The 24304-nt window shown below is 47.7% G+C and overlaps 1 protein-coding gene and 1 long non-coding RNA gene across 4 annotated transcripts in view; both read left to right on the top strand.

The window, feature by feature from the left end:
• LPP (LIM domain containing preferred translocation partner in lipoma) overlaps window positions 1-24304 on the top strand; it is a 300872-nt gene that overhangs the window by 100474 nt on the left and 176094 nt on the right. For all 3 annotated transcript variants that reach the window (XM_082224279.1, XM_082224280.1, XM_082224281.1), the window contains one exon: window positions 24025-24226. In XM_082224279.1, the coding sequence (XP_082080405.1) occupies window positions 24034-24226 (193 nt within the window). In that variant the 5' untranslated portion in view covers window positions 24025-24033. The remainder of the gene's footprint in view (window positions 1-24024; window positions 24227-24304) is intronic.
• Window positions 14961-24304, top strand: part of LOC309533369 — a 190820-nt gene continuing 181476 nt past the window's right edge. Inside the window, exon 1 of the long non-coding RNA XR_014220176.1 lies at window positions 14961-15300. This is a non-coding gene — a long non-coding RNA (uncharacterized lncRNA). The remainder of the gene's footprint in view (window positions 15301-24304) is intronic.

Below are 24304 nucleotides of genomic sequence, written 5' to 3'. Positions count from 1 at the left end.
CCTTAGCTGTTCCTCATAAGCCATCGTTTCCAGGCCTTTGACCATTTTGGTTGCCCTCCTCTGGACACGTTCCAGTTTGTCAGTGTCCTTCTTGAACTGTGGTGTCCAGAACTGGACACAGTACTCCAGGTTAGGTTTGACCAGAGCAGAATACAGTGGCACTATTACTTCCCTTGTAGTTGGCCTCTAAGATGCTACTGGAAGGATTTTTTTATTTTTTTTTTTGACATCAGACTGGTAAAGCACTTAGGAGCATTATGAAAAGCAACTTTCACATTGTATATTTTGCACAAAAGAGAAAATTTCACCGAACAGCACAGGAATTTCATGGCCCTTTGTGCCTTTGACAACACGCAGTTTACGAGTTACTGTTTCTGCTCATGCTAAGCTTCCCATATTTTTAACCCAAAGCAAAAGTCACACGTCTTGTAAGGCTTTCCATTTTTAATCCATTCCATTGTTAATGTTGATTTATCCCTCGTTCTTCACCCCGGGGTCTCAGGGTGGGTTGGAACTTTCAAACAACATTGAAAACAGTTCCATACAACTTGCAATCGTAAGAAATAAGGTGGGCCCTGGAAACATCCACCACAAGGGCCAAAAGCCACAGTAAAAAGGTGCGTCTTCAGCATCAATGAAGGTGCCAGGCACACCTCTGTGCGAAGGGAGTCCCAGAGTTTAGGGGCCACCACAGAGAAGGCCCTCTCTCCCTGGACTGGCACTACCCTGAGCCTCTGAGGGCACAAGCACTGACAAGGGGGTGCCAAGCTCACCACCCGAGAGCACCTGCGGGGAAGGAGGCGGCCTCCCAGGTACAGTATTTGGGGCTTGAGTCGTTCAGGACTTTAATCACCAACATGAACATTGCGCCTGGAAACAATCTGGAAACTGGTGCACCCATTTTAAAACAGGAGTTATGAGCCCCAGACAGGAATCTGCATTTTGGATCAGCTGAAGTTTTTGAGTCATTTGCAAAGTCAGCCTCGCCATAACACAACTTGGAAGTTACCGCGCCGAACTACAACTCCCAGCACCTCTGACCATTGACCATGCTTGCTTGAACTGATGGGAGTTCAGCCCTACCTGGAGGGCCTAGGAGAGGTGGCCAATATGTTTGGGGGTCTCTTTTCTTTAAAAATGTGGACTCGCTTGAATATTGCTTCCCGGTTATTGTTATTCTGCTACAAGGTGTTTCTTCATTTGGTAGATTTAGGTGCTATCTTCCCTGCTGGCATGCTGGAGGCGACTCGTGAAACATGTCACTGCACAAAACAATCTTTCCAACCAGTTGCCTTCCAGATGATCCGATGGCAAATGCAGTCCCAGACATCTGGAAGGCTACGGGTTGGGAGACGCTGCTGTCAAGAAAAGCAATTCTGTGCTAGCGTCGTAACAAACATGGGGGCCTTTGTAGGGAAAGCGATCCTTACTGGAAGCTTGGTGGACCTCTTTCTCTCTCTCCATTCTGCTGCCTCCTGTTGGCTCAGAATCTTTCGATTGTAGAAGCAATGATGGGGAAATGGAGGCTGGGGGTTTGCCCCACTCTCTGCTGACATCAGTTTCTTTGACAGCAGAAGAACTGGAAAAACGTAGTCTTCTTCGGGCATTTTTGAGCTCCTGAAGTCCTCCAAGTATGCTACTGCAATGCACTCTGCATGGGGCTACCTTTGAGGGTGACTCAAAAACTACAGCTAATCCGGAATGTGGCTGAAAGACTGGTGACTGGGAGCGGCTGCTGGGATCATAAAACACCGGTCCTAAAGGATCTAAACTGACTCCCAGTACATTTCCGAGCACAATTCAAAGTGTTGGTGCTGACCTTTAGAGCCTTAAACAGCTTCAGCCCTGTTTACCTGAAGGAACGTCTCCACCTCCATCGTCCAGCCCAGACTCTGAGGTCCAGCTCCGAGGGCCTTCTGGTGGTTTCCTCAGTGCACAAAGTAAAGTTACAGGGAACCAGGCACAGGGCCTTCTCAGTAGTGGCACCCGCCTTGTGGAATGCCTAGGAGATAAGTACAGGGGAGTTTTTAATGGTTGATGTTTTCAGCAACACCACCATCATCTTGTCATGCATGTAAAAGCCCTGTGGGTCAGTACTCTCTCCCCATCATTTGCATCTGGGGATGTGGTCAGGCAGATAGCAAGCCTAAAGCCGCTTAGTGAGTTCGTGGGACATCCTGAATCGCAGCTCAAATGTTCTGCAACGTCACAGCTCAGTTTTTTGCTTCCACCTTTTCTCAGATAGCATAGAGGTTTGTGTGTGTCAGGGGGCTCAGGCCCCGAAGCTGAATGTCACCCTCCAGACCCCTCTCTCTGCATCTTGGGGTGCTTCCTTCCCACGCCACACCTCTCAACAGCCCTGGGTCAAGTTTTCCTCGAGTGCTTTTCCCTGGGTAGAATATCTCTTTGAACTGCAATTGTTTCATTGGACTGGATGACCTTTGGGCCCTTTCCAACTCTGCAATTCTGTGAACTGTGATACTCTGTTTGGAGCGAACATGCAGTAAATCACACAGAGTAAGTGAAGTTAACTCTTTATTTGAAAAATAAAAAACAGCATCTGCACAGCAATTTTTTCCTGGCAGTCCATGAAAATCAGTTGCCAAGACTGAAAGCTTCCTAAGTTCCCCAAGCAATCTGAGACTGTGCCTGCATGCAGCTAACTTCTCTGCTCTTTTCATGTCTCTTCTGGTTCTGGGAGACCAGGGGGAGGGGAGTTTATTGCAGCAGGAGGAGGAGACACCCAAGATACTTTACCAGCCGGACTCATCTCTGCCTCTTGGCCTCCCTCCTTCCACTCTCCTGCTTCAGCTTCTGCCTCTGATTCTGGACTTCTCTCTGCCACAGACTCTCCCAGCTCACTAAGCCCTGTTTCCTCTTCAGCTTCCAATACCCTCCTCTTCCCAGTTTTCTCCCTCTTCTCCCTCTGACCACCCATCGTTGTCCCACCACCAGTCCCTGGGCTCTCTTTCTTCTCTCTCTCTCTCTCACACACACACACACACACAGTGGTACCTTGGATTAAGAACTTAATTCGTTCTGGAGGTCTGTTCTTAACCTGAAACTGTTCTTAACCTGAGGTACCACTTTAGTTAATGGGGCCTCCTGCTGCCGCTGCATGATTTCGGTTCTCATCCTGAAGCAACGTTCTTAACCCAAGGTACTATTTCTGGGTTAGCGGAGTTTGTAACCTGAAGGATCTGTAACCTGAAGCGTCTGTAACCCGAGGTACCACTGTGTGTGTGTGTGTGTGTGTGTGTATTTAAATTTTCTAAATTACATTTCAAAATATTCATTTAAACAACCTTAAATCAATGACATCCCTTCTTCTGCTGTATTGTTTTTAACACTCAATTGGGAGCCGCCCAGAGTGGCTAGGGAAACTCAGCCAGATGGGCCGGGTATAAATAATAAATTATTATTATTATTATTATTATTATTATTATTATTATTATTATTATTATTACTCTTTTGGTGGTTCATTTTGCATATCCCTGCATACTTTACTTGAACTAAACCATTCAATAATCCATTGTTACATCCATCCAAACTTATTTACACTGTTGAATATATCTTAATGCTACCAGCATTTTCAAATACAGTACCTCTGGTTGCGGATGGGATCTGTTCTGGAGCTCCGGTTGGATCCCGAGGTTTCCACAAGCGGAGGTGCCTGTTCTGCGCATGTGCATGGTAGAGCACTTCTGTTCATGTACGTATGGCGAAACCCCGAAAAATACTTCCAGGTTTGCCGCATATGTATCCCAAAGGATATGTAACCGGAGGTGAACACAAGTAGAGGTACCACTGTATACACAACTTCCCCCCATATATTCAACAAACATTTTCCAATCTTCTTTAAATGTATGTTCGTCTTGTTCTCTTATTCTAAGTCTGCAAGCTGCACATATTCCGTGAGCTTAAGTTGACATTATTTGGTTGGGACCTTGCTCATTTTCCATTTTGGGGTTAACAAGACATGGGCCGTGGTAATGGTGCACATAAATAGTCTTTTTTGACACCTGGGAATTTCCTTCTGATAGTCCCCGGACTCTGAACCTTCTTCCCTTGGTGATATTCCAACTGGTTCCTCTGTATCCAACCTGTCCATTGCACCCTTCTCTTGCTTGTCTGGTCGGAAGACGAGGCATTTGTGCATGAGGCTGCAAAAAGCGCCTGCTTATGAAACATCCAGGGATCCACCTCCTTTTGCCCCCGGCTCCACCCGCCACAGGCACGTGGTCCCCGGCAGATTCTCCTTGAAGTTATGTGGTCCTCAGTCTCTCTCGCTGCAAGAGGGAATGCACCACGTAATCTGCAGCAATGTCGCAGCAAGTTCACATTCATTTTGGCTGCACCGAGGGAACGGCCAGCAGTAGGATGTTGATAAGTTCTGCCGATTCCATCAAACTCACAAGTGTTCAATTCGGCTTCAAGAAACAGTGCATTGCTTGGTTTCTTGGGGGACGAGAAGTGGGGGCAGAGAGGGAACTTCCGCAGCCGATGTGAGCTAGCTTGCTTTCAGGGCAAGGTACGTGAGATACAGCACAGCGCTGTAGGAATTCAGCTGATAAATAATTTGTGCCTGCGTCGGAAACCCAGCAGCTCCTTGTCTTGGCGTGACGAGGATCCTCGCAGACGGAGCAAAAGGACGCCTGGCAGATGTGCAGCTCCATCAAACACATGCTTACTTGAAAGTAGGTCCCACTGTTTGCTGGCTTAGGTTTGCAGGCTTAGAATCGTAGAATTGTGGAGTTCTAGTCAACCCCCTGCAGTGCAGGAATCTCAACTAAAGGTCTCTTTAAAATACACAGTTCTATGATTCTACAGGGATGCGGGATTCTGAAGGGACGCAGGTGGCGCTGTGGGTTAAACCACAGAGCCTAGGACTTGCTGATCAGAAGGTCGGCGGTTCGAATCTCCGCGACGGGGTGAGCTCCCGTTGTTCGGTCCCTGCTCCTGCCAACCTAGCAGTTTGAAAGCATGTCAAAGTGCAAGTAGATAAATAGGTACTGCTCAAGTGGGAAGGTAAACGGCGTTTCCGTGTGCTTCTCTGGTTCACCAGAAGCAGCTTAGTCATGCTGGCCACATGACCCGGAAGCTGTACGCTGGCTCCCTCAGCCAATAAAGCGAGATGAGTGCCACAACCGCAGAGTCGTCCATGACTGGACCTAATAGTCAGGGGCCCCTTTACCTTTAGTTTATGATTCTACAGGAGGGACATGTGTGGCATTGTGGTCTAAACCACTGAGCCTCTTGGGCTTGCCGATCAGAAGGTCAGCGGTTCAAATCCCTGTGATGGGGTGAGCTCCCGTTGCTCGGTCCCTGCTCCTGCCAACCTTGCAGTTCAAAAGCACGCCAGGTGCATGTAGATAAATAAATACCGATCCGGCGGGAAGGTTAACGGCGTTTACGTGCGCTGCTCTGCTTTCGCCAGAAGCGGCTTAGTCCTGCTGGCCACATGACGTGGAAAAGCTGTCTGCGGACAAACGTCGGCTCCCTCGGCCAGTAAAGCGAGATGAGTGCTCCAACCCCTGAATCATCCGCGACTGGACCTAATGGTCAGGGGTCCCTTTACCTTTACCTTTTTATGATTCTACAACCCAAAGAGTCCCGTGTTGCACTAGTCTCCCTGTTAATACGCACAGTTTGGGCCACTGCAGTGTTCGGGGTGCAGCTGTTTCAACGAGCCTTTCTTCTTCCAGTGCTCCTGATCTTCCTCCCCATCAAGTCCTCATTTATCTCCGGCCTGCAAATTGCAAAGGACGCCAGGTGGGGCTTGGCCATCTTGTTTACTACCAGCAACTGCGGGCATTAATAAAGGGGCGAGATGGAGAGGCAGGCAGGGGATTAATAAGAGTGCGTCAGAATGCGGTTCAAGGCCTGCTTCTCCTAGTTGCCGGGATACAGGAGTTTAATGGCTCTGTCGCTCCGGCTAATTTTGCTCTCTCAAAAGTCCGCTCCAGAGCTGGGAGGAATGAAGGCTACGATGACAGCAATGGACACTCGCCATGCCAGATGCTTTGGTTTTGTAACGATACAGGTGATGTTAGCTTTTCCCAACCCGGCATCCTCCAGAGGTTTTTATGGCACCATAGTGTTGGAAGGGATCCCAATGGCCATCTAGTCTGACCCCCATGCAGGGCAGAAATAAATCATTCTGCCTGGCTGGCCCTGGCCATCCAGAAATAATGTCTGGAGAGACCACATTGCGGATGGCTGACCCGATGCTCTCTTGTTTTATTTAAAGCCCACCTCTTCGGAAATGTTCTGGGCACGCTTGCAAATCAAAACAGAGCACACAGCTTGACATAATTCAGGGCATCATAAACAAAGATAAAAACAGCAAGGCCAGTGTGGCAGCAATGAAACGGCCTGCTTGGAATCTGGAACAGCGATTCAAGTAAGAATTTGGTGGATTAAAAAATGGTTGTGCAAATGAAACGGGCTTTGTCTGGCCCTAGGAGCTCAAGACAATCAGTGCTGGGTGCATGGACTCTGGGAATGGCAGGGAGCATTCCAACAGATATGGTGCCACCACGAGAAAGGCCTGTTTTCAAGCTTCTATTTGCCTAAGCTCAGTAGACTAGACGTGTTCACAGGTGACGTTCAATGAGTGTTCAATACGTCTACCCATGTACAGTCATACCTCATGTTACGTCCGCTTCATGTTACGTTCTTTCAGGTTACGTCTCGCGGTAACCTGGAAGTACCGGAAAGGGTTAGTTCCAGGTTTTGCCACTCACGCATGCTCAGAAGCGGTGAATTGCAACCTGTTCGTGTGCAGACATGCCGCTGCGGGTTGCCCTCTTTTCATGTTGTGAACGGGCCTCCGGAACGGATCCCATTCGCAACCAGAGGTACCACTGCACACAGTAGTGGAGTCATATGCATCAACAAGTGTGCACCATTTTCCTGCAAAGACTTGTCCAAGACAGCATGTACCTGTGAATATGTGGGAGGAAGCCAATACAGTGGTGCCCCGCAAGATGAATGCCTCGCAAGACGGAAAACTCGCTAGACGAAAGGGTTTTCTGTTTTGGAGCTGCTTCGCAAAACGAATTTCCTATGGGCTTGCTTCGCAAGACGAAAATGTCTTGCGAGTTCCTGCGGGGTTTTTCCCCCTCCCCCCTTTTTCCCAAGCCGCCAAGCTGATCCTAAGCCGCTAAGCCGCTTAACAGCTGATCCGCTAAGCCGCTAAGCCGCTAAGCCGCTAATGGGCTTGCTTCGCAAGACGAAAAAACCGCAAGACGAAGAGACTCGCGGAACGGATTCTTTTCATCTTCTGAGGCACCACTGTACGTTTTTAAGTTGTTTAAACAGTTTTTTTAAAAGTTTTTTTCATTTGTGCAACCTGCCCAAGGTCCTTAGCCTGAGGGGCAGGTAAATAAATAAATAATAATTTATTATATAATATCAGGCACAGCTGATAAAAAGGACTCCCCGTGCCAGTAATGTGGTGACCAGGAGTCAGTTATGACCCTGCAAAGGCCTTCTTTAGCTGTGTGATTCCCGCATTGCAGCGGGTTGGTCTAGATGAACTCTATAGTTCTCTGATCTTTCGTCGCTTGTGGTCCTCTCTGTCCCTTTCCCCCTTCTGGAGTTTAGGCGCTGGGGGAAGGATTGCAGGAGCAACTCGCATGAACCACTCTGTTCCTCCGCATTTGATTCCCGCCCTCCCTCCTCCCCCCCCCCCGACCGCCATCACCAAAAATACATCCTGCTCGGCGGCTCACGACTAACAAAATATTTTTGTTTCCTTTTCCCGAAAGCATATGGGGAGCTCCAGGGAAGCATATGGGCCTTTTCAGGAAAACATATTGGTGAATGGACAAATTAGAGCAGTTGCCAATCTGCTTTGGGTGTCTGGCGAGACCACCAACCACGGCGACTCCGCTTAGATTTCCCGCAAGACTTCCCAAGGTGGAAGCCAGGCAAGCAGGAGGGATGGCAAGAGCTCCACACGCTGATGCAGAAACAGAGGCATATGCAGGGATCGGCGCTTACGTTTTAAAAGAACGGTGCAAATCCTGATTGCCCTCTCTGGGTCTGCTCACTGATCAACTGCCACGGTGAATCGGGCCCCCAGCAGGAAGTCAGCTTAGAAATATGGGGGAGTGTGTGGGGGGAGCTCACTTAACTTTGTGTGTAAATTTGTGGACATACCTAATCTGCAGTTTCTGAAACTATACAAGCGCAGTGTCTGAAATTCACACTTCTTTGAATTTTGTAATGCGGTTCCGCAGCCAAGTCGTGTGTTCGAAAATGCATAGGCCAGTGCATTAAATTGCATATAATAGGGGGAATAGCTTACCAAACAAACAAACAAACAAAAACAAAAACCCTGTTGTATTAGGGAAAATTGCTAGCAATGATGTCTTTATTAGGCAAAATGTCATAAAAATGTGTAGATCAAAATGCCCAAATTCTCCAGCTGGGTTTTGATGAGCCTGGGATAGCATGAGACTTTTAATCTCAGGATTGTGTGTTCAAGCCCCACGTTAGGCCAAATATTCCTGCATTGCAGGGAGTTGGGTAGGTGACCCTAATGGTCCCTTCCAACTCCGCAATTCTGTGATTCTAAGCAAAATCTGTGAAATAAAATAAACAAGCATGACTGCGATCTACTTTCAGAATTAAAAACTGGCAGCGATCTACCCCCATTTTTTAGGGGTTCAGTGCATGGCAATCACAGCATTAAAATCCCCAGTACTCTTCCCAAATGACAGTTCCCAGGATTCTTTCAGGGGCAAACAGTGCATATGCAACCTTCCACCTGCTCTGAGTATAAAAATGGCTGCACATTTAAAGTCCTTGCTTGGTTGCTAATTCCCAGGGCAGCTGGGGGATTCGCTGGAGGCTCATGCGCCCACACGCCGTTCCCTTAAAGAGGCGCTTTGCCTCGTAGGATCTCCTCCCCACCACGCTCTGCTTTGCGAATCTTCCCTACTTATAGACGGAGCAAAACTAGCAAATCCTAAACGTTACAGTCCTCTGGGGGGCGGGGGAGACTCGGCTCTGTTCTTTGTCACAATATTGAACACGAGTTGCTATTTACAGTAATGAATCGAAATGTCAGCTATAAAAATACGGAGTGTCAGAGCGCTCCTGCTTCGCTCAAAAAAGTTTGATTTGACAGTTTGTTAATCATACGACGATTAAACGTGTTTCGCGGCGTTGGCTGCCCAGATCTTCCTTCCTTCTTTCCTTCTCACCACCAACCCTTCCCCTTCCCTCCCTCCTTCTCTCTGCTGTTAAGCCATGGTTGACCATGCCAGGGGGCTGATGGGATTTGTAGTCTATCAGAATCTGGAAGGTGCCAGGCTGAGGCGGAAGGCTGCTGCAGCGATAGCTGTGTGACAGACGAGCCTTGTTCTCAACTTTACTTGGCTTCATTCGGCTCTCGCTTGGACCTCTGGCCCTGTTTTCCTGCCCACCTCACTTTCCCACCGACTCATTACAGAGATTGTGCAGACTGGGGAGTGGCTGTGGGCAGGTGTGCAATTAGCAAGGCATGAAATTCAAAGTCCCCTCGGCGCAAGCAGGGAGAATTGCTGGCTGCCAAGCTCCTTATATTGGATAATTAAGGCGCATGCAAGAGAGCCTCTTCACTGCCTCTTTCCAGCAGTCCTGGCCCAGGTACTATTTAACTAATAGAAACGCCTTTTTCTCCCGCAACCTCAACCCCAACAGGACCTGGGTTTCAAATTCTGCCTGTGCCTCAGTAAATCCGCGTTTTGGGCAGCGATGAACCCTTCGGTTGACAATTCTGGCAATGTTTTGAGGCCTGGGAGGGAATCGATGGGCAGGGAGGATGAGTTCTCTGCCTCAGGACTAAGCCACTTCTGATGCAAGGGAACACCGAAACCAGAGAAGCGCACGGAAACGCCGTTTACCTTCCCGCCAGAGTGATACCTATTTATCTACTTGCATTTTGACGTGCTTTCAAACTGCTAGGTTGGCAGGAGCAGGGATCAAGCAACGGGAGCTCACCCCGATGCGGGGATTTGAACCACCGACCTTCTGATCGGCAAGCCCTAGGCTCTGTGGTTTAACCCACAGCGCCACCCGCGTCCCATATTCGGGACCATAGAAAGCCCCTAAAACAATACAGCAGGATCCTGAAAGGCAGAGCGTCAATCCAGCCCGTCCCCTGGCCTTATCTTCAGAGGCCCTTCTGGGTGTGCCACGTCCCATGCAGAGCCGTCTGGTGGCAAAGATGAGGCCTGATGAGGAACGGTTGAGGGAAGTGGGTAGATTTAGCAGCCTGGAGAAGAGAAGGCCGAGAGGTGACCCGAGAGCCGTCTTCAGATAGCTTCAGGGCTGCCACATGGAAGGTGGAACAAGCTTGTCTCCTGCTGCTCCAGGGGGCAGCCAGTGGATTCCAATTGCAAGAAAAGCGGCGAACCGCATGTGCATTGTAGGTAACCTGCAAGCAGGATTTGTTTGTTTTTTTTACTATTATTTATTAAATTTGTATACTGCCCTTCATCTGAAGAGTTCAGGGTGGTTCACAACATAAAAATACAAGATAAAAACACAAAATATGTTTAAAAACCACAACCCAATACCACGCCCCTATGCTGCCATATAAGAAAGGATCTGAGTGGTTTATGGTTTTTTAAAAATGCAAATAATTATGACACACATGGAATTTGAACAAAACAAAACCAGCAACAGCATCCAGGGTCCTTTATATTCCACGAAGACGCCCTCTAGCCCCGGACAAGTGGCTCCCTCGAACCTCAGCTGCAAAACAGGTATTCCAGTGGTCCACCTACCAGGCTGGCATATGAGCAAACCACCCCCAAGGATTGCAAAGAGCTTTGCTGATTAAAATTAGGAATAGTGGCATCCACAGTCAGTGAGCTGGTATCTGGACAGATGTGGTCCTTGTAGTAGCCAACTATCCACATTGCAAGTAGGCTTGCGGTGGCTGCTCCACAAATCTCTCTGGGATCTGTCAGTGTCCATTTCCCCTACAAAATTTCCTGTAAAGAGGGAATTGTTCCATTGGTTGAGGGAACCAGGGCCTTGTTGATGGCCTTGTTTGTTCTTACCAAAAGAGCAAGGCACAAGAGAGCCTTTTCTCCCTTCCTGTGGTTTCTGGCAACTGGTATTGAGAGGCATGGCTGGCTAGTAGCCACTGGTAGTAGTAGTAGTAGTAGTAATAATAATAATAATAATAATAATAATAATAATAATAATAATTTGTTATTTATACCCCACCCATCTGGTTGAGTTTCCCCAGCCACTCTGAGCGGCTCCCAACAGAATTAAAAGCACAATAAAACACCAGACATAAAAAACTTCCCTAAGCAGGGCTGCCTTCAGATGTCTTTTAAAAGTCAGATAGTTGTTTATTTCCTTGACATCTCGTGGGAGCGTGTTCCACAGGGCGGGTGCCACCACTGAGAAGGCCCTCTGCCTGGTTCCCTGTAACCTCGGCTTTTCACAGGGAGGGAACCAACAGTAGGCCCTTGGATGTGGACCTCAGTGTCTGAGCTGAATGATGGGAGTGGAGACGCTCCTTTAGGTCTATTGGGCCGAGGCCGTTTAGGGCTTTCAAGGTCAGCACCAACACTCTGAATTGTGCTCGGAAACGTACTGGGAGCCAATGTAGGTCTTCCAGGTTCTCTACCTCCATGAATTTGTCTAATCTGCTTTCAGAGCCATCAAAACTGGTGACCATCACTGCCTCCTGAGGTCAGCAGGTTGCAGTTCTCCTGCAGCCTGAAAGCAATCCAGGATGAAGATTGCTTCCAGAATTAACTTGTGGCAGATTTCCCTCCCTCTTGAGATCAGAGTGTCATTAATAGTGAACGGCTATCATTTCTGGCGCTGTGGGTAAAAGCCTCAGCGCCTAGGGCTTGCCGATCGAAAGGTCAGCGGTTCGAATCCCCGCGGCGGGGTGCGCTCCCGTTGTTCGGTCCCAGCGCCTGCCAACCTAGCAGTTCGAAAGCACCCCCGGGTGCAAGTAGATAAATAGGTACCGCTTACCAGCGGGAAGGTAAACGGCGTTCCGTGTGCTGCGCTGGCTCGCCAGATGCAGCTTTGTCACGCTGGCCACGTGACCCGTAAGTGTCTCCGGACAGCGCTGGCCCCCGGCCTCTTGAGTGAGATGGGCGCACAAACCCCAGAGTCTGTCAAGACTGGCCCGTTCGGGCAGGGGTACCTTTACCTTTTACCTTTATCATTTCTGTCAAAACCAAACTCCCCAAATCTTGCACAAACTGACACCCCCACCGTAAATGGTATTATGTACCAAGTTTATTGCAAATCCTCCAAACAATTTTGTGGTGCCGAAGAAAACATTTTTGACATTTGCAAAGAAGACCTCTATACCATCTGTGTTAATAATCCTAAGGAGTTTTCCCCAAGAAAACGTATTTGTGATGTTCCATTATGTTATTTTTATCTTTTGTTTGTAAGCCGCTTTGGGATTTATTTGAATAAACAGCAGCATTAAAATAAAATAAAACAATTCTCAGTACTTGTGAAATATACCCAGGACAGCTAACAAGGAGGGGGAGGACGCACTGATCCTGCACCTCGAACGAGTCAGGTGGGGCCACAAGGAATTTGCCCAAAATCTGAAGTCCAAAGGATGGGGACTTGAGTGCCAAAGCTCTTTCTCGCCTTTTTGGTGAGAATTTGAAATTTAAAGGCAGCTGATACAAACTTTTTCAAATAGGAAAATATGTTATTGCAAAGAGGGGGAGACAATTACAAACGAATTTCATCTATATATGTAAACATAATTTTGTATTATAAAGTGTTCTGTTCCTGTGCAAGAAGTCAATTATGGCCGGAAGAGGGTTGCATGGAATTAATAGCTTAGGCACACTTGGTTACAATTACATTTTTAAGCAAGGCGTCCAATTGTATGTGTTAAAATTATGCACAAGGTTGGACAATGTCTCCAAGTTTTATATTATAGTAATTAGCAAACAGACCCGTTTCCCCCATAAATTTGAAAGGCTGTTTGTGCATTTTAAGGCCACAACCTGGGACTTTCGCCTGTCCCACAGCATCTATTGTGTTGTCCTTTCCTGGGTAGTCTGCAAATTGTCTCTCCTCCACCCTAGACAGATTCTTTCTTCCGCCTTCTGCAACAAATTCCTCTCCTTGATACCAAGCAGGTGAAGGCAGCAAAATCATTTTTCTCCTGGTTTACTTAATTATGTCCATGGCTACTCTGTGGTGGTTAACATCAGCTGAATTGTGGTGCTGTGGGTTAAACCACAGAGCCTAGGACTTGCCGATCAGAAGGTTGGCGGTTCGAATCCCCGCAACGGGGTGAGCTCTCGTTGCTCCGTCCCAGCTCCTGCCAACCTAGCAGTTCAAAAGCACGTCAAAGTGCAAGTAGATAAATAGGTACCACTCTGGCGGGAAGGTAAACAGCGTTTCCGTGCGCTGCTCTGGTTCGCCAGAAGTGGCTTAGTCCTGCTGGCCACATGACCCGGAAGCTGTACACTGGCTCCCTCAGCCAATAAAGTGAGATGAGTGCCGCAACCCCAGAGTTGGCCACGACTGGACCTAATGGTCAGGGGTCCCTTTATCTTTTTACTGTTTAAGGATGACCTTTTGGTTTACCTGCAGGTACACAACTCTTCACATTTCCACATGCGTTTGTGATTTTAAGCGAGACAAACTCACGGAAACCCATCAGTGTTTTCATCCTACTTTCTTCCGATATGCCCAATTTCCTTTGCAATTATGTACTTTTGCAGGCTGTTTGATAGACCGCAATGCATATATTTTTTTGGCCTGTAATTTTCACTAATCTATGGATTTATCTGTACACTTTACCCAACCCAGTCCATGCATTTTTTGCTGGAGAGCTGCATTGTGAAATTCAGAGAATGGCAAATTTCAAGGGATTTCGTTTCATTTCTCATATTGTTTCAGGAAGTGTGGAGCCGATAGGTTCAGCTTTGGCCCCGATCCAGTGCAGAACCAGGCGTGCTCAAGCCGTTTGATTCTGACAGGCTGGAGTGTGTCTTGCTCTCTTCTGGATGACGCCCAGGGGCTAGTAAACATGGACCCCCCAGAGCATATTTTTGTTAACAGGCTCCTTCATCATGGAGCATTTTCTCGCCTTTCAATTTTTTTATTTTTGCAAAGCAGTTTCACATCATGATGAACGACCTTGGGTGGCCAGTGGTTATACACCAGGCCACCGGGATGGACTTCTGTCATCATAGCCACTCTCCTTTCTTGGAAGCTGCAAAACAACAAAACAACTCTCTTTTTTTGCAGTTTGCATGTGAGGCAGAAGGAAAATAAAAAACCCCGAACCTGACCACAATCAATTTCAGATTCAAAGAGTTTAAAGTTAATTTTCTTTGTTGAGGTTGCAGCCTCTGAGACCGGAGTTTTCTGGACGTAAAGAGAGTTGCTAAGAGATTTCTGGCTGGGGGAAGCAGTTTCTAGGATGCAGGATCACAGGAGACTCCCTTGCACTGAGTCAGACCATTGGTCTGTCTTGCCTAATGTTGTCTACACTGACTGGCAGCTGCTATGCAAGAGTTCAGACAAGGGAATTTCCCTGACCTACCTGGAAATGCCACAAATTCAACCCAGAACTTGTTGCTCTACGGCTTCTTAGTTTGTGCATTTGTGATGAACACCAGAATAGCCCTGCTGGATCTAGCATCCTCCCAGTGGCCAAACCAAATGCCTCTGGTAAAACCCACAAGCATGACCCATGTGCAACTGGTATACAGAGGTGCGATGCCTCTGATAGTGGAAAGATAACATAGCCTTCATGTCTAGTGGCTGTCGAAAGCCTCATCCCCCATGAATTTTGTCTTTTCAAGACTTCCAAGTTGCTGGCCACTGCTACGTCTTGTGGCAGGGAGTTCCACAGTTTAAGTATGTGCTGTGTGACCCCCTGGACCAGAGCACTCCAGGCACTCCTGTCTTCCACTGCCTCCTGCAGTTTGGTCAGACTCATGTTTGTAGCTTTGAGAACACTGTCCAACCATCTCGTCCTCTGTCGTCCCCTTCTCCTTGTGCCCTCCATCTTTCCCAACATCTGGGTCTTTTCCAGGGAGTCTTCTCTTCTCATGAGGTGGCCAAAGTGTTGGAGTCTCAGCTTCAGGATCTGTCCTTCCAGTGAGCACTCAGGGCTGATTTCCTTCAGAATGGATTGGTTGGATCTTCTTGCAGTCCATGGGACTCTCCAGAGTCTCCTCCAGCACCATAATTCAAAAGCATCCATTCTTCGGTGATCAGCCTTCTTGATGGTCCAGCTCTCACTTCCATACATCACTACTGGGAAAACCATAGCTTTAAGTATACGGACCTTTGTTGGCAAGGTGATGTCTCTGCTTTTTAAGATGCTGTCTAGGTTTGTCATTGCTTTTCTCCCAAGAAGCAGGCGTCTTTTAATTTTTGGCTGCTGTTACCATCTGCAGTGATCATGGAGCCCAAGATAGTCTCCTATTTGTGTTTCCTAAAAAGCCCCAGATGTTGTAACTTTTCCTCCTAGGAAAGCTGCTCCATCCCTTGATGGCTTGGGCTGCCTTTTCAAATTCTTTGCAATGCTCTTTTTGAGGCAAGGCTGTGGACGTAGACCAGAGGGCCACTAATATTTATTTATTGCATTGCCCCCCTTTTCCTCCCAGAAGCTCAAATTGTCATAAATGGTTCTCCACCACTTCCTCATTCAATCCCAGCAGCCACCCTGTGAGGGAGGTTAGGCTGAGAGGCAGTGACTGGCCCCCCAAGCTCACACCCAGGGAGAAAGCTTCATGGCCCAGTGGGGAGATTTGAACCCTGGTCTCCCAGGTCCTAGTCAAACTCTCTAACCATGGCGACTCTCCATTCTAGTCCAGTCTTAACACACCCACCCTCCAAAAAGCCAATGCAATTCTGGGCCGCATCAATAGGAGTATAGCATCTAGATCAAGGGAAGTAATAGTGCCACTGTATTCTGCTCTGGTCAGACCACACCTGGAGTACTGTGTCCAGTTCTGGGCACCACAATTCAAGAAGGACACTGACAAACTGGAACGTGTCCAGAGGAGGGCAACCAAAATGGTCAAAGGCCTGGAAACGATGCCTTATGAGGAACGGCTAAGGGAGCTGGGCATGTTTAGCCTGGAGAAGAGGAGGTTAAGGGGTGATATGATAGCCATGTTCAAATATATAAAAGGATGTCACATAGAGGAGGGAGAAAGGTTGTTTGCTGCTGCTCCAGAGAAGCGGACACGGAGCAATGGATCCAAACTACAAGAAAGAAGATTCCACCTAAACATTAGGAAGAACTTCCTAACAGTAAGAGCTGTTCGACAGTGGAATTTTCTGCCAAGGAGTGTGGTGGAGTCTCCTCCTTTGGAGGTCTTTAAGCAGAGGCTTGACAACCATATGTCAGGAGTGCTCTGATGGTGTTTCCTGCTTGGCAGGGGGTTGGACTCGATGGCCCTTGTGGTCTCTTCCAACTCGTATGATTCTATGATTCCTCTGCTGCAGAGGGACAGACCAGCTCACAACTGATCATAGCTGTCAACATTTTCCCTTTTTTAAGGGAAATTCCGAATAGGATTCCTCGCCAGAAAAGGGGAAAGTTGACAGCTATTCAACTGATCCTGCTTCCAGATCGGCCGTCCCAAAGCTCCAAGCCCCTCTTGTCCCGACTTGCGCCTTAGCGTGCCACGAGTTTTGCCCAGCCGTGCCAAAACCTCCAGAACCATAGGAAGGAAAACTATTTTCAAATTCATTTTGCCGCTGCTAAAGGCAGATGGCAGAAGGGAGATGCAGAAACACATTGCCCTGTGCTGCCATTTGCAGATGCGAAGGCAGCTCTGGCGGAGAGTGGCTGCTTTCTCTTCTATTTTACCCATATTAGGAGAGGCAATTTTGCTGCTCTGGTTCATTTTCTTCCCAAACAATTTACGGCGGTTTAGTAGCAATCGAGGCTCCCCGCTGCGAGGGCTTGTTTTGCTTCCCTAAACTGGGACAATTTGAGCTCTGAGCTTGGCAAGGCTGCCCGGCGTCCTCCTTCCTCCGGTTTTCAATCTCTGTTTCAACATCTTTTGCAACCCTTTTGTGTCCCTTTGAGCTGGCAAAGGCTGCAAGCAATGAAGAGAAAAGCCTTCTCTCCCTGGCCCCCCCTGGCCCCCCCAAACCCCACTCACCCTGTATCCATGCCTTTTCTCATTGCAGTGCAGAGGGGCCGCAGGACAATGTTGTTGCAACAGAGGCATGCGATGGAGATATGGGAAAAATTGGGTCTGCGCCTTCCCTGGGGTGCTGCAACCAGCTTGCAGCATGGAGAGTTTGGGAAGAACGTTAACTAGCTGCAGAACTGCCGAGGTTATAAAAGGCTATGCCAGGGCCAAAGCAGATATAACTTTTTAAAGCAGTAAGGCCAGATGTCAATTCAGGGTGGGTGAGTACACTGGTGCCCCGCAAGACGAATGCCTCGCAAGACGGAAAACTCGCTAGACAAAAGAGTTTTCCATTTTGGAGGTGCTTCGCAAAACGAATCTCCTATGGGCTTGCTTTGCAAGACGAAAATGTCTTGCGAGTTCCTGCGGGTTTTTTCCCCTCCCCCCTTTTTCTAAGCCGCTAAGCCGCTTATCAGCTGATCCGATAAGCTGATAAGCCGCTAAAAGCCGCTGATAGCGCTAATCCGCTAATCCGTCAATGGGCTTGCTTTGCAAGACGCAAAAAACCGCTAGACGAAGAGAATCACAGAACGGATTCTTTTCGTCTTGCGAGGCACCACTGTACATAGATCAGGGGGTCAGGATCCAAGCAGAATGCGTTAGCTGCAACAGTGCAGACTAGCTGCCCCTGGTCCCTATCACTGTTTTGCATTTCAATTAAAGGGTGTTTTGTTTTAAAACTCATAAAGCAGATAAATGCAGTGATTCTTGCTCAGGTCTCTGCTCGCGGGTTTTCATCTGGTTGGTCGTTGTGAGATATGGATGCTGGACTCGATTGGACCAGGGGGCCTGATCCTGCAAGGCTCTTCTTGCATTTTTAATCCTTGACTCTCAGTGCTAAAGGTTGCAGATCAGCAGATTGACATTCTGAGTTGGGGGGCGGCGTGCATTCCCTTCCACCCAATTCCTTTCCCCCCAAAAAAAGATATTTATTAAAGTTTTGTAAAGTATAACAGTGAAAATCAAAAATAAAAAGAAACAAAATACAAAATACAACATAAAAACAGTTAAAAAACAAATAATTTTCCATAACATATCTTCCTTATGTTTATTTCCCCAGACCTCCTCATACCTCCCTTCTTTGTATTCCACTTCAATTTGTTAGTTCAGCAAATCCTTACCAGCTCCTAAAGCATTACAGCTGGAAACCACTTAGTTTCTATCCAACATCCTTCTAACATTCATTAATTTTACAATATTTCTGTAAATAGTCTTTAAATTTCTTCCAATCTTCTTTCACCAACTCTTCTCCCTGGTCTCGGATTCTGCCACCCTTCCACCCAATTCCTATCCGCCCCACCTCCGAGATGCTTCGAGGCTTCCAGTACAGATTTCGTCAGATGAAACCGTTCCCGTCAGCCCTTCTTCCCCAAACTGGGTTTCAGATCCAAGTCTCGATTGCTTGCATTTCCATATTAAGCCAGAGTTCAGCCTTGCTGCAAAGGGGCCACTTCCCCCAGTTGGGAGCCCCTCCAAACCGCAGTGAGATTTTCCCTCCTCCACAGACAGGGTTTTGCTTTCCAGTCCATTCTCTCTGCTTCCTAAAACGCGAGTTTCATTTCTGTGTCCTTCGGCACTTCTAGAAACTCATTCCCGAAAGTAAAGAGAGAGGGGTGTGGAGGGGAGGAAGCAGCCCAGGAATCTATGACCCCACCAAACTGGCTGCCATTGCTTGTGGGCAGTGAGGAGACTCAAACCCCCTTCAGCAGCTGAGCTTCAGCAGGCTTGTGTGTGTGTGTGTTTGTGTTTTTCTGAGTGCTAGTAAAATTCATGTTAAATTGCTGCTTTGTGGGTTGTTTTTAAAAGTCAGGAACGGATTAATTCATTTTGCATTGCATTCTATGAGAAAGCGTGCCTTGGTTTTGGAACGCTTTGGTTTTGGAACGGACTTCCGGAAGGGATTAAGTCTGAGAACCAAGGTACAACCAAGGTATACAGCCTAAGAGAGATGTCCTCCTTGCTGGATACAGACCATCTTTTGCCTTCCCCATCTTTGCAGGGGAGCTGTTTCTAATATGCCCATTTTAATGAGCGATCTCTCCTGCAACGATTACTCAACCTTTGACGGCTGGCAGGCTGGAAGTGTGAGCTGACTGTGCTGCATTATCAGTATTGCACTTGAGCCGACGCTGAGCGGGGCGAAAGGTTTCTATATGTGGCGCGTGGTCTGAGACAACTCATCTTCACATGCATCTGATCCCCGGAGCCTGGCTCAGTCACATGCTGGGCATGAGTAGTGCCAGCCACAAGGAAGGACTGCTCAAAATGCATCCGGTAGTCTCAACCCTAGAGGAGGGTCACCCGTCCTCCAGCTGTTTGGCATCAATCTGAAACTTGCCTACGCTCTGAACAGTGCTTTGGCATCCCATAATTTTTTTAAGGGATGTGCATGCGTACATCTCCCTCTATGAACCTGCCTGGGTGCTAAGATCATTGAGTGAGCAGCTTCTCACAGTCTCTCCAACATCGGAGGCACAGATGGTGGCGATGTGAGAGACAGGGCCTTTTCTTTGGTGGCTCCCAGGTTGGGGGATTCCCTTCCAAGAGAGGTTAGATTGGCTTCCTCCTTGTTATCCTTCTGCTGACAGGCTGAGATCTTCCTCTGGAAACTAAGGCGCTGACAGTGCTGACCGTCGGGCTGCCGCCAAAGCACATTATATTTTACTTGCTGGTTCTAAAAACCTTGCAATGCATTTTCACTTGTTGCTTTCATCATTCTATGTTTTGCATTGATGTTTTTACATGCAGGCATCGTTTTATATGTACGCTACCATGCAGCAATTCAAGCCAAGCTCAAGGCTGCTTACGACCTGGGAAAAATCCCTAAGTGCAACGTAACAAAAGTAGCCAAACACAATAAATGAAACATTTTTTAAAAAATGCAGAACCGAAACAGTTTCCACATTTATCACAGTATCTAAAATGAAGATGGAAAATAGTGGAGAAGGCGGGCAGCAAGTCTTCCAGGACTCCCAACCGAGATGTTATTCCACCTTTGCATAGTTAAAACTGTGTTCAAGGTGGCTTACAACATTAAAACAATTACAGTGGTACCTTGGCTGTCAAACTTAATCCATTCCGGGAGTTGGTTCGACTCCCAGAACGGTTCGAAAACCAAGGCACGGCTTCTGATTGGCTACAGGAGCTTCCTGCACTCAAACGGAAGCCATGGAAGCTGTGTTGGACATTTGGCTTCCAAAAAACGTTCGCAAACCAGAACACTCACTTCCGGGTTTGCAGCATTCGGGAGCCAAAACGTCTGAGTACCAAGGCATTCCACAACCAAGGTACGACTGTACTTATAACAGAATAATAATAATAATAATAATAATAATAATAATAATAATAATAATTTATTATTGATACCCCACCCATCTGGCTGGGCCTCCCCAGCCACTCTGGGAGGCGCCCAACAAAATATTAAAATACAATAGTCCGTCAAACATTAAAAGCTTCCCTAAACAGGGCTGCCTTCAGATGTCTTCTAAAAGTCTGGTAGCTGTTTTTCTCTTTGACATCTGGTGGGAGGGAGTTCCACAGGGTGGGTGCCACTACCGAGAAGGCCCTTTGCCTGGTTCCCTGTAACCTCACTTCTCACAAGTAGGAAACCACCAGAAGGCCCTCGGCGCTGGATCTCAGTGTCTGGGCAGAACGATGGGGGTGGAGATGCTCCTTCAGGTATACTGGACTGAGGCCTTTTAGGGTGTGCCACCTTGAATCACAACTTGGAGGAAAGGAAGGATAGGAATACCTGAAATAGAAAAACAAAGAGCCCTCCACGAAAGACCCAGATTGTTGAGTGAGCTACAACAATGTGATGCTGAGGAGTAATTGGGTGATGGCTTAGTTGTAAATTCATGTTTGCTGACCCTAAATAGCATGGGGAACTAAGGGGGCATCTCTTGAAAAGCTTGTCTTGCCTATATCCATCCCCACAGAGCTACAAGGCACCTCATTCCTTGCAAAGTTTGCGTCTCATTCCTTGCAAAGCGAATCTTGGCTGCGTTCGCCGTTGAGGAACGAACATGTGTCCACTTACGAGACTGTAATTGTTGGATAAGCAGAAGCGGTTGTATTTAGAGTGAAACCACCGGGAACAAAGGATCCCTCTTGAGTCTCTCTTGTTGGGGAGGCGGCCTGGCCGTTGCTGGCAAATGCTTCTCTTTTTCATGTGGCACCTTTTAAGGGAGGCTTCCTGAAGGGTTTTGGGTTTTTTTGCCGTTACTCGAAGATTTGCTCGCTCGCAGAAGAAAAGAGCATGCCATCTGTTTGAGCAGGCGATGGAATAACGAGACAGATCTGTAGCTAAATAAGTTCACATCTGCTGGGAGGAACCATCAAAAGACAACTGAAGGTTCTAATGAGAGCCACATGCCGATGAAACCCGAGAAATATTGAGGGAGATTGGCTGCCAAGAATTGTGTGTGTGCGTGTTTGTGTGTCTCTCTGTGTCATCTGGGCCAGCTTGCTTTCGTTCTTCTTCTTCTTCTTCTTCTTCTTCTTCCTCTTCTTCTTCTTCTTCTTCTTCTTCAGCTTTTCCTTTCCGAGTCACGCAGAAGCAGAGAGAGGGCGAGATCTAGGTGACAAGACGCCATCGCTGCCCTCAAATCTCAGCCTTATATCAGCAGTTTGGGGTTGTAGCAGAGAGGTTTGCTGATGTGGGGCAACAGACAAAAGCAAATGGGGGAGCCCTTCCCCACGAGACTGTAAGAAGAGGTTGCTGGATCAGGCCATTGGCCCATCTAGTCCAGCTTCCTGTTCTCACAGGGGCCAACCAGATGCCCCAAAGAGCAAAATTATCCCCCATCACGACCAAAAACGTTCTGCTGTTATTTTGCAACATTGCTCCTTCCGTGGGAGCACAGAACTTGCAATTTCAGTTCCGAAAATGTATATATTCACAAATTTTAAAAAAGTGGAGAGGGGAAACTTTTCTCTCCCTCATTGTACTAAAACTCATGGGCATCCAAATTAGCTAAATGTTGGAACATTCGCTTTCTAATGTTGTACACCACCCTGAGAGCTTTTGATAAAGGGTAGTATAGTGGAGTCTCTGGTTCCAAATGGGATCTGTTCTAACATGAAAAGAGTGCAACCTGCAGCGGCGCATCTGCGCACGCGCAGGTTGCGATTCGCTGCTTCTGTGCATGCATGTGGTGTCATTTTGCACTTCTGCGCATGCGCGAGCGGCGAAACCCAGAAGTAAGCCTTTCCAGTACTTCCGGTTGCTGCGGGACGTAACCTGAAAGAACGTAACATGAAGCGGACGTAACATATGACTGTATAGAAATTGAAATAATACTCATGCTAATAACAGGAAGGATTCACACAGCATGTAGTTAAACTAGGGAACTGGCTTCTGCAGGAGGCAAAGGTTGTCCCCAACTTGGATGAAAGAGAATTAGCTAAGTTAGTGGAAGAGGAGAATCCACAGCCAGAAGTAGCAATGCTTCCCAATATCAGTTGCTGGAAACGGCAAAAGGGCGCTCTGGTGCTTGATTCCTGCTTGCAGGTTTCCCAGAAAAGGCTTCTGGCTGGCCACTGTGAGAACAGGATCATAGCTGTCAACTTTTCCCTTTTCTTGTGAGGAATCCTATCCGGAAGAAGGGAATTTCCCTTAAAAAAAGGGAACAGTTGACACGGAACCAAGAGAATTAAAGCAAACTTAGATAACTCAATTGGGTGGAGTGTGGTGCTGATAACGGCAAGGTTGCATGTTAGACAGCTGCATATTCCTGCATTGCGTGGAGCTGAACTCTGTGATTCAGCAGACCCAATTAGGAACCTGGAGTTTATCAGATACTACTGAAATTTGGGACTGCAGAATGGGACGCGGGTGGCGCTGTGGTCTAAACCACTGAGCCTCTTGGGCTTGCCAATCAGAAGGTCGGCAGTTTGAATCCCCGTGGTGGGATGAGCTCCCTTGCTCAGTCCCTGCTCCTGCCAACCTAGCAGTTCGAAAGCACGTCAAAGTGCAAGTAGATAAATAGGTACCAATCTGGCGGGAAGGTAAAATGGCGTTTCTGTGCGCTGCTCTGGTTTCGGTGTTCCCTTGCACCAGAAGTGGCTTAGTCCTGCTGGCCGCATGACCTGGAAAAACTGTCTGCGGACAAACGCTGGCTCCCTCAGCCTGTAATGCGAGATGAACACTGCAACCCCAGAGTTGTTCGCGACTGGACTTAACTGTCAGGGGTCCTTTACCTTTCCCTTTTTACTGCAATAGAACAGAGCTCAACTTAACGTGGTTGTTTTGAGTCTGCCGCTTAAGAAGAAGGCCTACCCAGAGGAAAATCGGAACAAAGCTTAGAGATGAGCTCAGATGCAGCACACAGAGAGTCATAAAACATCAAAACATCTCCAAGCATCCTTCTACATGCACCAAGAAAGGTTACAGGTCGTGAGCAGCAAAACAAGTAACATATTGCTAACTTCACCCCCTAATTATCTTGGGGTGCCAGACCATTTGGGTCTCAAATGTCCTGCATTATCACTGTTTCCTTAGCGACCAGGCCATCAACAGGGTTGTTTATTGTCAAGTCCCTATCTTTTCCTTAGAACCTCTCAAGGAGATGCCGGATTTCACCCTGGTGCTAACTCAAAACAGACCTAGCAAAACATCCCGAGTGACTATTTCTGCTGCTTTCGGGGTCAGATAGGGAAGGAATGCAGCGTACGAGTCCTAAAATGCAGGCACACAAAAACAAGCCTAAGACATTCTAGCCAGAGGTTCGATACACTTAATACTGGAACATTTTTGAAATCAACAAAATTCATACCCTGGGTCTCAAATTCTTACATCACATGGAACCCACAAGCCAACAGTCTTCTTGCTTTTCTCTTTCCCCAGTACTGAGTGATGTCTCACCCATCATGGCTGCCCCCCAAGAACCCCAGCGAGCCCGTGGGCCATGTGACCGCGAGGATGGAGACCACCCATTCTTTCGGGACCCCCAGCATCTCCATATCCACTCAGCAGACCCCAAAGAAGTTTGCGCCAGTCGTGGCCCCCAAACCGAAGTACAATCCCTACCGAGCGGCTGAAGGGGAAGGTAAGAATTGTTGGTTGCCGTAGTTTGTAGGATGCCTCCATATATTAAACAGCGATAACGTACGATAAGTCTGTGAAA

Source organism: Podarcis vaucheri (assembly GCF_965113315.1).
Source record: "Podarcis vaucheri genome assembly, chromosome: 5".
NCBI classification, from domain to species: Eukaryota; Metazoa; Chordata; class Lepidosauria; order Squamata; family Lacertidae; genus Podarcis; species Podarcis vaucheri.
This window is presented reverse-complemented; position numbering and strand designations above follow the sequence as displayed.